At 37.8% G+C, this 17,025-nt stretch overlaps 1 protein-coding gene across 1 annotated transcript in view; it reads left to right on the top strand.

Annotated features, from left to right (window-relative positions):
- Window positions 1-17,025, top strand: part of CNTNAP2 (contactin associated protein 2) — a 1,655,791-nt gene that overhangs the window by 938,469 nt on the left and 700,297 nt on the right. Inside the window, exon 10 of the mRNA XM_084896487.1 lies at window positions 12,186-12,357. Coding sequence (XP_084752613.1) covers window positions 12,186-12,357 — 172 coding nt within the window. The remainder of the gene's footprint in view (window positions 1-12,185; window positions 12,358-17,025) is intronic.

Below are 17,025 nucleotides of genomic sequence, written 5' to 3'. Positions count from 1 at the left end.
TCTGACTAAGGGGGATATGAATTAAATTTGGAATGTAATGCAGTAGTAAGAATATCCAGTTTAGTAAGGGAATAAAAGTCATTCTGGTTTGATAACATAGAATATAAATATATGAGAATCAAGTGTCAAATGCCACTGAGAAATCTAATGAAAGGGTAAAGTTGTCCTTTGGTTACCTGAAATAGGAAGCCCAATTTCATTGAAAATCCATGGACACTGAATGCAGATTAAAGTGTAATAAAGAAGAGGGGGCATTGAGAACATTGGGAGAAGACAGTTTCATTTTATTGGAAAACCAGAGGCCTGGTGCACAACATTTATGCACTGGCGGGGGTGGGGAGGTCTCTCAGCCCAGCCTGTGCCCTCTCTCAGTCTGGGACCCCTCACTCCTTCCTGCAGCAGAAGCAGGAGAGGCTCCTGCCACCACCACTGTGCTCACCAGCCAGGAGCCAGCTGAGCGGCATTCCCCCTGTGGGAGTGCACTGACCACAAGGGGGCAGCTCCTGCTTTGAGTGTCTGCGTCCCTGGTAGTCAGTGTGAGTCATAGCGACTGGTCATTCCACCCTTCTGTCGATTTGCCTATTAGCCTTTTATAATATAGGATAAAGTAATGCCAAATGGAAGAGTTTTTAGCATAAAGCACGACTTCATATCAGGTGGAAAAATTTTTAATTGCTTTTATTATTGAACAATTCAAATCTGGGGGGAAATGCAAGAAAAATAGAAAAGCCACTCGTATAACTTTCACCCAGAGGCCTTATTCAAGTTTTGTCAATTGTCCTATATTGTCCTTTAGAGAAAAAAAAATCCCACTGTGGGGTCGCATGTCACACCCTATTCCCCTACCTCTCTCTCTAGTCTCCAAAAGCTGGAAACAGGTGTGCAGCTGATTCTTGACTCTTTACATTTATTATCATAATTTTATTTTAATCTCTAAAATAGAAGCAATGCATTGCTATCCTTCCTTTGAGGACTTCTGGGGGAAATGACCCACAGAAACAAGTGTAAAACAGGGTATAACATATGCAAAAATCTCCCAAGAGATAACGTTTCTGCACACTGAATCTATGCTGCTGCTCACTTCTCTAGGAGTGGGCACTACAAATGCCCAGTACAAGGACAAAAAAAAAATTGCATTAATATCCCAGAGCTGCAAATAAAGGAAAAGCACCTTAAAACTTCACAATATGCTTACTCTCTATTCCATCTCTATATGAGAAATTTTCTAATTCATCCATTAGGAATGGGAAGGAAGGGGAGGTACTTATGGCAGGCTTCCCAAGGAATACGATTGCAATTTCAATTTGGAAAATACAATGTTTATTAGCTTTGTGCAGATATTTCAGAAAGCATTGTTATGAGATCAAACTGCTGGATTTCTATCCCTGGGTCTTCCACACTGAGAAGCATCCAAGCTTAGCCTGAATTGACTTCATCATTGTATAAGGAAAAACAACACTGTATTGTTGACTTCAGGATAAGCTCACACCAATAGGACTTCTCTATCTAATCGTGACCCATGATTTACAACAACGAAATAAGTTCTCTATGTAAAACCTGTTATTTTTATCAAAAAATAAAAATAAAAAAAAATACAAGTGATAATCTCTACATGAAGCTACTTAGAACTGTGCAATTTGTGGCACTATAATTATTTTTATTGATAATTGCTTCTTCCTCAGACTCCCACACATTCCCAATTTTCATATTTTACTGGAGGCCTGGTGTAGAAAATTTGTGCCCGAGATAGGGTGTGTGTTGCTTAGCTCAGCCTGCACCCTCTCTAATCTGGGACGCCTAAAGGGATGTCCAATTGCCGTTTAGGCCTGATCCCACTGATTGGGCCTAAACAGACAGTCGGGCATCCCTCTCACAATCCAGGACTGCTGACTTCCCAACCGCTCACCTTCCTGATTGCCCCTGACTGCTTCTGCCTACCAGCCTGATTAGCCCCCTAACCACTCCTCTGCCAGCCTGATCAATACCTAACTGCTCCCCTGCTGGCCAGATTGCCTCTAACTGCCCTCCCCTGCAGGCCTGGTTGTCCCCAACTGGCTTCCCAGACAGGTCTGGTCATCCCCAACTGCCCACCCCTGCAGGCCTGGGTCATCCCCAACTGCCCTCCCCTGCAGGCCTGGTTTTTACCAACTGCCTTCCCTTACAGGCCTGGTCCCTCCCAACTGCCCTCCCCTGCTGACCATCTTATGGTGGCCATCTTGTGTCCACATGGGGGTGGTCATGTTTGACCACATGGGAGATGCCATCTTGTGTGTTGGATTGATGGTCAATTTGCATATTAGCTCTTTATTATATAGGATGTAGGTTCATTTGTGTTTTAGGACTTTCTGATTTTGGCAAATTTACTTGGAGAAGCTTTAATCATTAACTGCCTGTTCCTCTCCCTTTCAAAACACCCCAAAGATCTTTCATCGACATAAAAACTACATCTTATTTATATTGTTGTAAATCATGGATCATGATTCTTTACTTTCACAACCTCATCACTCCTGAAGATCATTTTGGTTTGGGTCTGTCTGATGTTTCCTCCTTTCTAGACTTAGGATGTGTATTTTGGGGCAGGAGTACTACCTGGCAATGCTGTATTCTTCTCATTGCATCTTATCTGGTGGCCCACAATGTCAACCAGTCCCTTGACTGACGGTGATAACTTTTATTATTGATTATAAAGATGGCTTCCAGGGTTCTTTGCTATAAAATAACTAGTTTCCTTTTTGAAATTAATAAATATGTTTTTAGAGAGATACTTTGAGACTCTGTTCCTCATCCAACTTTCACCCATACAATTGAGCTATCAATTGATATTTCCCCCTGAATGAATTATTGTTGTGACAGTGGCCAAATGGTGACTTGCTAATTCCAACATGATGTTTTGTTTTGTTTTTTGTTTTTTTAGTTAGCAAAGTACTATAGGAAGATATTTCATTCTCCTTGTTTATTTTTGTGCAGGTTGACTCATGGATTCCTATTTTATTCAGTGAAGTTTGTCTATAACTTAATTTCCTTCTTTATTTTTTTCTCTCCCCTCTTCTCTCTCTTTCTTCCATTTTTCCTTACTTTCTTCTTTTTATTTTTAGGTCTTCCTTTCTTTCTTTATTCTCCCTCTTTTCCTCTCTCTAACCTACGTAACCTCTCTCTAACCTACATAACCTTTTCCTTTTGCCTTCCTTCCTTCCTTTATTATATTTTTTCTTTTGATATTCAAAACATATTTTATGGTCCATAATTATTTTGCACTCAAATTGTCCAGATTTGATCAGTAGAAGCCTTCTTCAGGCTGGCTCCTGTGTCATTCTGACATGATATCATTATTTTTTTTGAGCAATTTTTTGCTTTCTTATTCAGCAAAATATCTGTCTCATATTGTGCTTTTATGCTTTTCCTAACCCAGCTCTGGAGTCAACCATTTCTCCAAAGTGGTGGTTTTATTCAGTAGAGAAACTGAGGTCTAAACTATAGAGATAACCCTGCTCCTAGATTATCTACAAGCATGATAGAAATTATCTGTATATTGAGCATTCACACAATCCCAGTTAGATTTATTTCTACATCTATCTAAATACACTGAAGTGCATAAGTGCACATTGATAGATTAAATTCTAAACCAAACCCATAGTATCCTTTCAAGATTTTTCAGTTTACATTTGTATCCCCTTTCCTGATAATGAGAACCCAGTTCCACTGTCCTCAGTAGATTTATTTATTTACTCAATCAACCTGTATTGTAGTTAGGTTCACAGCCACACCAGATGAGTGTGCTGCACAGATATTCTCAATGTGGAGGTGCCAGCCGCCACTGGGCTCATGTCTAACACTCTGCTTGCATGGACCCACATTGCAAACAGGGTGAATTATTCAGGAAACTTGGGAAACAATAGAAATTGGTAGTAGACATTTTTCACAATCATCTAAGATTATATTAAAAGGATGACATTGCATATTTTTTTAGCATCTTTACAGCATTCCACCAGCCTCTCTCTGACCTCCCAAACTGTCCAACTTTAAAGTAACTGTAAATAAAGATAACTTCAGCATGCACATTATTTTAATGTGTGAAATTTTCAACCCTGTTGTCTCTTGTTTGCTATTTCTGTCCCATCAGTTTAACGTTATAATTTACAACACTTTAGATTGGCATTTTACTGTCAAAAGAAATATCAGCATGCTTTTCACTGATGTATTTCTGAATTAAAATTTTAAAACCTTGAAATTGCATGTATTTCTTTTGTCAGTAAGAATAATAAATACTGAGTGGACTTCAAATCAGGTATGAAGTTTTTATATCCTAAGTCTTGAAATGAAAATCTCAAACATGACAGTGAGGCAACATAATTATAATGACCCTGTAAAGCAAGGAGGTGCCCATGTTTACTGAGAGTGAAATGAAATTGAGGCAGGCAGGATCACAATTCACTGTGGGTGTTATAACACATTGTCAGATCGTAGAGCCCAGGAACAATGACCCGTGCATGAATATTGCATGTTTATTCCAAATTTATAGATATAACAAATTTAAAGCTCTAAGTCAAAGCAAACAAAAGTTTACCTCTTTATTCTTTATATTCTTTCTACTAAATTGATAAAATTTTATTAATGTTAACTTTCTATCCATTTTGTATCTATTCATTTCTGACCCTCATATTCTCAGTTGCAAATTTGTAACTCCAAACACTCCTGCTATTAATCTATTAAATAGGCCAATTCCTGAGTTTTAGTCATTACTGAAAGTTTCACTGGTATTTTTTGTGACATTATGTTTGTACATGCAGGGAACAAATACAGGAAGTAAGTAACATTTTCTCTTCCATTTCAAACAGAGTTAGGACACTAGGAATTTCAGCCTCAGAGACACAATATCTTTAACCCATTACTAGGTATAAGGGAATGGTCAGCAATCCACCATTAACTCTGCTTTGCAGGCTAAGGTTTTGTTATTCAACTTCTAATTTTTAAAAACTATTTGAGAAAGTGATGGCAGGAGTTATTAGTTATAATCTGAATTTTCTATAGCTGCATAGAACAACCCAAAAACCCAGTAGCTCAGCATGGTAATAATTTACTCTCTCTTCTTTTTCTGCGGAGCAACTTCTAATTCAGGAGCAACTTGGCTAGGAAGTTCTGGCTTGAAGTGTTTTGATGAGGTTGAGGTTATGTTTCCCAGGGCCTCAGTCATCTGAGGGCTTGACTAGGATTGGAGGTCCCACTTCAAGATGGCTTTCCTCACATAGCTAGCTATTTGCTGCTGACTGTTTGGAGGAGGTCTTATTTTCTTGTTTCCCCACCAAACCACTTGAGGTTCCTATGGCACCTGGTCTGACAGTCCCACAGCAAGTGGTCCAAGAGACCAAGGTGAAGCCTCTAATGCCATTTATTAGTAAGCCCTGGGAGTCACAGGAACTGCACCTAAACAGCTTTCTTTCCTCTTGGACATCCCAGGAGCTTCATTTGGATATGAACTTGACTTAGATAGTGAGTTATTAAATTTTTAACAGATTCTCTAATGCAAGCATGTGAAACTCATGGCTCACAGGCAGCATGCCACACACAATGAATATTTTTGCAGACCAGCCAATATAACGGTATGTAATAAACATTTTAATACAATTTTTGTAATTTAATTTTATAATTTCCAGTTATACCTAATTATTATTAATACTAGAAGCCTGGTGCACACAATTCATGCACTCTGGGCAGGGTGGTCCCTCAGACCAGCCTGTGCCCTCTCAAAGTCCTGGAGCCCTCTGTGATGTCCAACCCATCGCTTAGGCCTGCTCCCAAGTGGGTCTAAGCTGGCAGTTGGACATCCTTAGTGCTGCTCTGGAGGCGGGAGAGGTTCCTGCCACTGCCACTGCCTCTGCCACCACCAGTGCACTTGCTAGCCATGAGCCCAACTCAGGATTTCTGACTGAGCAGCGCTCCCCCTGTGGGAGTGTACTGACCACCAGGGGGAAGTTCCTGTGTTAACATTCTGCCCCCTGGTGGTCAGAGTGCATTATAGCAATTGGTTGTTCCACCATTTGGTTGGTTTACATATTAGCCTTTTATTATATAGGATGGAACTACCTGACAGTCATTGTGCCCCACTGAGGGGTCCCGGATTGTGAGAGAGCACAGGGCAGGCTGAGGGACCCCAACAGTGCACAATTGAAGCTGGGGAGGGAAACGGGAAATTGGTCAGCCAGGGAGGGACCACAGGAGGGCTCCAGGGCATGTCCAGCCTGTCTCACTCAGTCCCCATTGGCTGGACCCTAGCAGCAAACTAACCAACCAGTCAGAGCATCTGCCATCTGATGGTTAGTGCACATCAGAGCAGATGGTTGATCAGCCTTAGCATATCATTAGCATATTATGCTTTGATTGGTTGAACGGATGACCAGACAACCAGACACTTAGCATATTAGGCTTTTATTATATAGGATTTTCACTTAAAATGGTTTATTAATATTATATGTTTTTCTTTGTTTCTTTATTGATTAAAGAATTACATATGTGTCCTTATTCTCCCATTGCCTCCCCACTCTGGTGTACTGGTGGGGTTCCTTATCCCAGGACCCCTCAGTGGGATACATGCCACCATTCATGCCCTCACCCCCCTGGTGTCTGTGTCTATTGTTTATGCTTATATGCATGCATACAGTCCTTTTATTGATCTTTCCCCTTACCCTCACCCTCCCCTACCTTCCCTCTGAGGTTTGACAGTCTGATTGATGCTTCTCTGTCTCTAGATCTGTTTTTGTTCATCAGTTTATGTTGTTCATTATATTCCATAAATGAGTGAGATCATGTAATATTTATCTTTCTCTGACTGACTTATTTTGCTTAGCATAATGCTCTCCAGTTCCATCCATGCTGTTGCAAATGGTAAGAATCCCTTCTTTTATACTGTGGCATAGTATTCCATTGTGTAGATGTACCACCGTTTTTTAATCCACTCATCTGCTGATAGGCACTTAGTCTGTTTCCAAATCTTAGCTATGGTAAATTGTGCTGCTATGAACATGGGGGTGCATATATACATTAAGAATGATGTTTCTAGTTTCTTGGGATATATTCCTAGGAGTGGGATTACTGGGTCAAATGGGAGTTCCATTTTTAGTTTTTTCAGGAAACTCCATACTGTTCTCCACAGCAGCTGCACCAGGCTGCATTCCCACCAGCAATGCATAAGGGTTCCTTCTCCCCACCCCCGAATCCTCACCAGCAGTTGTCATTTGTTGATTTTTTGATGATAACTATTCTGACAGGTGTAAGATGGTACCACACTGTCATTTTGATTTGCATCTTTCAGATGATTAGTTACTTTGAGCATTTTTCATATGTCTCTTGCCTTCCTTATGTCCTCTTTCGAAAAGTATCTATTTAGGTCCATTGCCCATTTTTTTTACTGAGTTGTTTATCTTCCTTTTGTTAAGTTGTATGAGTTCCCTGTAAATGTTGGAGATTAAACCCTTATCGGTGATAACATTGGAAAATATGCTCTCCCATGCAGTGGGCTTTTTTGTTGTTTTGTTGATGATCTCTTTTGCTGTACAGAAGCTTTTTGTTTTGATATAGTCCCATTTGTTTATTTTCTCTTTAGTTTCTATTGCCCTAGGAGCTGTATCAGGGAATATATTTCTTCAGCATATGTCTGAGATTTTTCTGCCTATGGATTCCTCTAATATTTTTATGGTTCCCCATTTTATGTTTAAGTTCATTATCCATTTTGAGTTTATTTTTGTGTATGGTTTAAGTAGATGGTCTAGTTTCATTTTTTTAAATATATTTTATAATTTTTTTTATAGAGAGGAAGGGAGAAGGATAGAGTTAGAAACACTGATGAGAGAAACATCAATCAGCTGCCTCCTGCATACTTCCTACTGGGAATGTGCTCACAACCAATGTACATGCCCTTGACCAGAATCAAACCTGGAACCTTTACAGTCCACAGGCCGACACTCTATTCACCAAGCCAAACAGTTAAGGCTAGTTTCATTTTTTTGCATGTTACACATAATTATTAATAAGGAACTACAATGTTCACTAATAACTGATTACTATTAGTATAATTGTAATGCATTCATTTCCCTTATGCACCTTACAGTGCAGGTACACCATTTCTCTCCACGAATACTAGCAGTGAATATTTTGGCAGCCAATTGCCATGTCGTTAGTCTTGGATTGACTTGTTTGGTGTGTGCACCAAGAAATATTTTGTTCTAAGAGAAGAAGAAAAATATGTTTATTTGTGTTATGATTATTAATTTGTGGAGTCATTCAGTATCTGGCAAATTAATGTTCAAGAAAAATATTATTTTTATTAAAATGTTCTATTATTTTATGTTAATGATTACTCATTTATTTCTGCCCTTGGTATTCAGCATGTCTCTACATTTCTATGAAAATTGAAGCTTTTGTGCGTGTATTTTTGCGGCCCACATACACTTAAACCTTGTTTATTTGGCCTGTGTTAGCTTTTGAGTTTGACATGCTTGCTCTAATGGGATGAAACATTGGAAGGCCTTTGGAGGTGATGAATATACTTTCATGTTGAAGAAACATGAATCTCTGTGTCCCAAAGGGCAAACTCTGGTAACCATGCTCCAAGAGAGCCATAAATCTTAACTTCCTATTATTCATACTTTTGGGTAGTACCTTCCCACACTGAATCAGTGCTGACCTGTGTGACAAATAGATCATTGCAGAAGTGACAGGTGCAGTTACTCAATTGTAGCCTCTCATCTGAAGACCTGCGACAATTCTAGGCCAGTCACACAATCAATATACAAAGTTAGGATAGGCATAGAGCTACCACTTTAGACTTTCCAGTTCTAATGGAGAAAAACAGGAGTTCCATAATGGTTCTGAAATTCAGTCAGGCACATGTTGCCAATTCCTTTATTAGAATTCATGTCTTCTAATTCCTAGAAATGATTATCCATAGCTCTTGGTTGTGCTTTCTGGATTCTCAGTTTAATCAATCTGACACATGTTTTCCTTTTAAAATAAAACATAGTTCATGTTCACAGCTGTGTAGTTTCCTGCCTTGCAGAAATTTAGCATCTAAAGACCTTTTCTCACTTTGCACCATCTCTAGTCCTTTCAGTCCAAGCTTGTGGTGTTTTCTCCAGTACAGTTCTCTTAAAAATCAGTAGCCTCTCTGTGAATGCTATTCAGGTTTACTTTATTAAACAGTTTTTTATTTTTATTTTTTACATTGGGTTTCTGCTGGCATGCTAAGGGCAAGGTGCCCTTAAGATTATTAGAATCCCTATTATATAATTCAGAGGACATATATTAAACACCAGTATGATTCCTAGAAGTATTTTTTTCTGAGTAAATGGTTTTTTGAGGCACCACCAAATATGTTTTGAAGTTTTAACATGGATTTTATAGTCACACCTCATGTTATTTTTAGATTATGTTTTAATGGTAGTTGATCTTTGCCTGAACATCGTTTATTCATTTTTTTGCATTGTTTGCCAACTGAAGTGACTATTATTGAGAAAACGTTATCTTCAACTGTATGCTTCATATTTAACAGTTTTTCTTTAGCTTTTCTCACTTCTTTTCTCCCTTTTACTATAAATTGAAAGGTGTCAGATTCCCTGCCTGAAAATGCCATTAGCTCGATTACAAATATCTCAAGGATACCATCTTCCTTCCCATATTAACACAGTGTTGCTAAATGTCCCATTGCAACAACACAAGATCTGGTTTTCTCTCATTTCCAATAACATTTTTCCCCACCTTCCTTCAAGCCATTTCCAACAAACTCCAGAGCCTTTAGACTTCAAGTAATAGTAGTTTCCAGGCCCATTCAACTTATTTGGACATCCCAATGCTTAAATCACTATCACATTTTTAGATTTATATTACAACATGATAAATCACTCCAAAATACAATGGCTTAACCTCGTGATTTTTTATCTCTTCATGGGCCTCTCCATAAGATTGCTCAAGTATGATGGCTGACTTTTCAGGGTTAGTAGTCTCAGAGTTCAAGGTGAAAACTAGCCTTGAAAGTCATGCACAGTCACCACTTCCATAGTTTTCTACTGACAACAGAGGTCAGCCCTAATTTGATGTAGAAGGGGTCTACAAGATGGTGTGAATTAATGGAGTCCCTCTTGGAAATGTTAAAGATAATACAAGGAGATGGGGGGTAAACTTAAATGTTTAATAGCAACTTAGTAATATGGCCTATAATTGTCTTCTACTAAAATGCATCCGATGTAGAAAAATGAAAGGACTTAACACTTTAAAATTCAAAAATTCCTTAGAACCAAGTAGAACATTGTTATGGTTACTGATGAAGTGTTGTTTTATGAATTTAATTATGCCCAATTCAGTTCACAGCAATCTGTGTTATGTAGCTGCTTTGCATCAGAGAAGGTCATGTTCTCACAAATAAATCTACTCATTTTGAAGTATTTCTAAGCTAGTATGGATATTTAGAGACTTCCTCGTATTCAACAACAGAATCAAATGATCCTCTTGTCAAGAATAGTCATTAACATTACAGCTGGATGTTTACTTTCTGCTAAGTGCAGACATTGACTCCTTTCATTATTATTTTGATTGAACAGATTTAAAAGCATGTGTATGCATGCAACTAGTCTAAATAGATGACTTCTCTAAGATCAGCTACTTCAGTGGGGAATGCAAATGAAAAACAATGTGACTTAGAAAAATATATAGATGAGCTATATGCTTGACATTGAAATAGAGTCTTAATATTAATTTTTAAGTCAATTAAGTCAAGCAATTAATTTAAGTTTAATCCTATTTTTACATAGAATTCTTTTGATGGAAAAGGATATACTCAACCTCTGTGATTAATCCTTAAAGAAATTCAAATGATAATTACTAAACTTTAAATATTATAAACCATTAAAAAAGGAAGAAGGAGTTTTCTATTGTCCTTAACTACTATTACCAGTCAAACAAAATAGAACACTTGAAAAAATAATGTAATGGTCAATTTTTAAGAGTTTTTATTATAAATTTACTTTTAATAAATTAATGGCAGGTATTGGTCTCAATCCATTCTGTGGAAATTATTTTTTGGTGTGCATATATTATTTGATTAAAATAAATATGTGAATAACCTCAGATGTGTAAGCAAATTAGCACAGTTTAAATTTACTCTGGTAGGTTAATTTGGTATAGGGAACTCTATGAAAAGGAAATGCTTTTGGGGACTTATTTTAGAGATATATTATTTTCTATGGCCTATAAATTTTCTATGCATACTAATGTCCTATGTATGTCTCTACTGAAAGTCATAACAGTAATTGTTTGATGGTGCCATTTTAAAGTTATTGATAATAATAAAAGGGTAATATGCTAATCTGACCAGACATCCTTCCCCCTGGGGCAAAGCAGGGGCCTGGGGGAAGCCAGCCTGGGTCCCAGGTGCCAGAGGAAAGTCAGCGCTGGCAGTTGGGGAAAGGAAGGCCTACTCTTGCATGAATTTTATGCATCAGGCCTCTTGTTTTGTAATAAAAGATTTAATCCTATTTCAAACTTGGCGTGCATGTGTGTGTGTGTGTGTGTGTGTGTGTGTGTGTAGACATTCAGAGAAGGGTGGCTGATCCTTATGTCTAAATGTATTCTTTGTAATGTTTGTTAGGATTTTATAAACTTATAAATCATTTATAATGCAAATATATCTTTGGATTAAATTAGACATTACTCCATAAAAATAGATTCATCTTAATTGATAATATTTAGTAAATTTAGCTTTTTGTCATCTAAATAACAGGCCTCTAGAGAATTGAGGAAATAGATATAATATTGAAAGTTTAAGAGGAAGGCACTTGAATAGTTGAGAAAGGTCTAACTTGTATGTTCTAATCTCTGTAGGCAGGGTCAAGGGCGGAAGTACAGCAGTGAACTATTAACAGCAGAGGGACATAGAATGAACTGTGACAGAGTGAGAAAGAAGTCTGTCACAGGAGAAAATAATAAGGAATGCTAGATTCCAGAGACAACGATTCATTTAGGTTCAATCTTTATGTCTTTCCCTCAAACAATACCTTTTCTCACAGTTCTTCATTCTTCTGTACTGAATACACCAGCAAGGACCAATAAAGCAGGAGTTGGAGACAATGGCTGAGATCAGGGAGCATCACCAGAGGAAACTTAGTGATTTTAACTTCTCCATTTCTTCTGCTCTCTCACAGGTTTTCTGAACCAGATGAATAACTCGAGTCACTCTGTCCTTCAGCCTTCATTCCAAGGATGCATGCAGCTCATTCAAGTGGATGATCAACTGGTAAATTTATATGAGGTGGCACAAAGGAAACCAGGAAGTTTTGCAAACGTCAGCATTGACATGTGCGCCATCATAGACAGGTAAACGGTCTTTTCATCCTGTTTCACATTGTCCAGACTTTTCAAATTCATGTTTATGTTGTGGAGTGAATGAAACATTCACCATCCCACCCACCCCTCTGATGGGTTAGGCAGGAAGAGCCTTGTGCCATGCCGGTGGTCCTACATGTGGATTCTAGCAATGCCTTTTATAGCAGGACATGGATATACATGAGAGAACAATCTGTGATGCCGCATTACTCCATCACCCTCGCTCAATGAGTGTGAGCATTATGTAAGTGGCTTTGCAATCAATGGCTGAGATATGAAAGGACTTCGTTTTTTCTTAGTTTTGCTTCCTACACCCACAAGCAGAGATGCCCTTCTCTCCTTGTCTTGGTCACAACTCATCCTTATCATATTGTCCCAGCTAAAGCCTCCTCGAAGTAAAAGAAGTATTAAAAAATGTTGGTAGGCTATGTGGGGGCTTACAGAAGCAGAATGTTTAATGTAATTGAGTTTGCTTATAAAATACATGTGCGAAAATATTGCAAAATCTAATCTTTATTAGTTTTTGCAACTCTGAGGAGGAGCTTTTTAGGAAAACTGAGTTGACTTCTCAAACAATGGAAAGATACCTCTTTTGTATGAAATATTGTGACATAATTATATACTTTAATATGCTTCTAAAATTGCCTTTTCTTCTAGTGTAAAAATATTTTTCAGATGTTTTGCCTATATACAAATAACACCTAACCATTTACTGAATTTAACCTGGTGAATAAAGATGATTAAAAAAAACATTTTAAAATTACATGGCTATCTTATCCTGAAAGATAATCTAATTAATTTTATATTAAGAGATGAAAGTTCTATGTCTCAATATGCTCCCCCCAAATATATATACTTGAAATCTCTAATAATATCGATTAATTTAAGAAGATATCCTTGGGGAAGTCATTCAAAGATATATGATTAATCTTAAAAATATATAAAGCCATTTATAAAAAATTAAGTTTTTCCATATAATCTAAATAAAATACTATTTGTGTGAAATAAATTAATTTATGATAGGTACAGATTATGACTTTTTAAAGTCTTAACATATTTGTAATAAAATTTGACGTATCAAAGTATTTATTTCTATTACTAATGGCATTCTAAACAGTTTATATTTAAACAGAACAATGAAAAATTTTAATAGAAATATACTCATAATTTTGAACCATCAATATTGTGTAATAACTGTTGTTTCTGCCTAATGAAAATGGTAGCAGTAATCAGAAAAAGTGAGAGATGAAGTTTTATAAACATATTCTGGTATTAGATGTTTATCTGTAAATTTAGTAATCGTTTTCCATTCAGGAAGATTTTTCTTTGTAGTAATAGTTATACAGCATATGGAGATATTTTACGACCTTGTCCATTTTCCATGCCAGTAGCTTTAATAATATAATAATTTCTGTCTGTAATAACCAAGTTAGTTCTTTCTGCTTTTGTAAACATGCTAGATTTTATGGCAATATTGCTGTTTCACTTCAAACACCATGTTTCCTGAGCATTATAGTTAAATTGTTTAAATTGTTTGCAACTGAAGAAGTATGGGAGAGATATTGACATTTTAATAGATTACTCCCATGAAAAAAAGTGGGAGTTAAATTGGCCTCAAAAGAATGAATGATATTTTGGTAAATGAACAGAGTAGAATATGGTCTTCCTGGTGAAGATGTAGTATGGGAAATGCAAATTTCAATTTTTGATAGCTAGAGGAATAGAGTTAGTCCCATTGTCTATGTTGTCAAGTATTCTTCAGCTGACAGAACAGGGAATTTCTTTCTTGCCCTCCTGGATGATAACCCACCTCTGACACAGGTCCACAAATTTCCTAAAACCACTATGGAATTCATGTTCTGTTTGTCTTATTTCTTAAGGAAATAACTTCTGTACATTAACTACCAATGTGTAGGAACCACATTCCTTTATTTACTTAAAATGTCTTCAGGTCAAAATCTTAATCTGTGAAGTGTTGTATTTTTGTAAATATGACACAAGACTATATTCATCTATTGAAACTATTGAGGAGATCATTGAGGATTTAGTCTGTATCTGCCAGGTGAGAGGACCAGTGGGTTTAGCCTGAACTCATATATTGGTGACCCACTAGGTCACATTTTAATGACACATCCTTAGCTCACCTCTTGTTCATCCACCCCCACCCCACCACCACCACTAACTGAAGTTTTGCAATTGCCTTATCTCTTCCATTTTATTTACAAACTACCTAAGTAAGCCTGCATTGGCTCTTTCTTATACTTTTCTCCCTTCAAACTTCATGATGATTTGAAAGCTATTTTTGGGGAGTGAGGTGGATAAATGAAGACATAGGGTGAAAAAATATGAACACTTCTGCAAGTGTGACTTTTATAAGATGTTTGGAGATAATAGGAGCAGCTGCAATGATTTGATGAGTAGAACTTAGAAAAACAGTTTGGGAAAGATGACAGTAAGGGAGTTTTGCTGTGTGTCCTGGAATACCTTATGATTTCAACTTATTTTTCTTTCTTTGTGTGTGGATTTACAAGTGGCTTGTTTCCTGTAAAATGTAGAAACAGGGAGCTATTATATATCATAATCCAAATGAGAGACTCTGGTGGTCTCAGACCAGTGCGTTGGCACAAGAGGTATTGAGATGTGGCCGATTCTGAATATATTTAGTGGTATTTCTTGATGTGTTAGATATGGAGCATGAGTAGAGGAAATGATTTGGTAAAAGCAATTGGAAGGAAGGTGTTGCCATCTCCTTAGAGGGGAAGGCTAATGGTAGAGATTGGTCAGGGGGAAATCATGAATTTGGTGGTGAGCATGAGTTGAGATGTCTATTGGATGTTTGGATTGAATTGTCAAGAAGGCACCGGGATATAAATATGTAACAAACATAAATCAGCAGACTGATAAAATGGCCATGTTGACCTTTTGAGGGCCTCTGGTTTCTTCAGCTGTATTTCCTAATAGCCATAGACCTGGAAGGGCAAGAGGCAAATAGAGGGCAGGAAACCTCTTCCAACATCAGAAGAGCTCTACCCTTTCATTGATACCCTGCTCCCAGGGAGGAGGGCCTCTGCCACATCCTCGGTTGCTAGAACACTCTCTGAAATCAGAAAGCTATCCAGCACATAACCTCTGGATTTCTCCCTGCATAATTACCATCTTTAATCTGCTCCTAGCACCCTTACATTGTTGATTCCTTGTGGCAAACATCTTTAGAGGCCCTTTATAGTTCCTATTCCCAACCCACTTCTCTCTCACCTCTTTTCAGGTGTGCAAATATGAACCAAAGCCCCTAACATTAGCTTTACTCACTTGCTCCTGCCAGAGAGAACTACAACAGAATTATGGGGACATTTCAAAGGAAGTGAGGGGAGAAGGGAAGGGAGGATGGAGAAGAGGGAGAGAATAAGAGAAGGGGATAGGGGCTGGAGTAAGTCCTGGGAGGGTCCTGGCAGGTGTTGGTCAGAATCTGTAAAGGAGGAGAGCTGTTGCAGCCTTGGACTTGAGAATCTATGAGGAGTTACTCTATGATGCCTTGTCTGTGATCCTTACAAGGACATAAGGGATGAAGAAGCTGCTGTTGAAATATTTTGAGTTTAAGTAGGTGGTGTTATTGCCTCATTTGGGGGAAAATGTTTCTGTTTTGTGAGTAATAGTAAAGCCTGTTTTGCTCGTTGTGACTTGTATATCAATCCTAAGACCATATAGCTTAGCTGCCAGAGAGGTCATTTTCATTGCCACAGTCAGGGGGAGCCATGGAACACAGTCCTGGCCACTGAGAGATAAGCAGAGGTCAGCTATGGTGTTCTTGAAAAAACGTTTATTTCCTGATTCAGCTGCCACCCCTGCCCCTACAGTGTCCTTTTTTCCAATGCAGACACCATGCCTGGAGCTGTGCAGTCAAGAAAATTCGAGCTCGAGTGAACCAGAGTCAGAAATCACCTTCACTTCTTTTTATGTGAAGGAAAAAAAAGTAATCCTTGTTTATCCAAGTCACTGGAGTCAAGATTTATTTTTCTTGGAGCCAAAAGCAGCTGTTTTTTTTTCCATCTTTCATTTCTAAAAACAGCCAATACCTTACCTTTAGCGACAAATTCCCAAGTGCATTTTTTGATGGCTTTGAAAGAAAAGAGGGTACCTTTCTTTGGGGGTCTATTAAGTTGCATGCCACTGATGTCCCCTAGAGACTGGCACTTGGGCACTGAGTGGCTATTGAGAGACCAGAGCAAATTCATGTTGTCAGAACCAGCATCTGGTAGAAACACTGGTAAAAGTAGTTCATTAGGATTATAATCTTAGCTTTCCTGTTGCCTCGCTTGTAAATATATTAAGAAACAAAGCCAGTAGGCATTCTGAATATCACAGGGAGTGGAAGAAGAAGAGTAAATATTAGCCCAGCCTACAAAATTACCCCTTGAAAAATTCTGAATAGACTGGATCCTATTTCTGAGTTGGTAATTAAGTCTTCATTATTTCTTTGGATAGAAGTACATAATCACAGTCCCAGATTTTAGTTTTTATGTCAGTGCTTTCTTTTCAAGAACATCTACCCAGTTTGTTTGATTTTTTTTTTGAAAGAAAAGAAGAAGTATAGGATTTCTTTAGAGAAACATTTAAAGGAGAGTTAAATAGATGTAGTGATGTTTCAAAACTAAGCTGACT

This window comes from Pipistrellus hanaki (assembly GCF_964339955.1).
Source record: "Pipistrellus hanaki genome assembly, chromosome: 10".
NCBI lineage: Eukaryota > Metazoa > Chordata > Mammalia > Chiroptera > Vespertilionidae > Pipistrellus > Pipistrellus hanaki.
The sequence above is the reverse complement of the archived record's forward strand: the minus strand, read 5'-3'. Positions and strand labels throughout refer to the sequence as shown.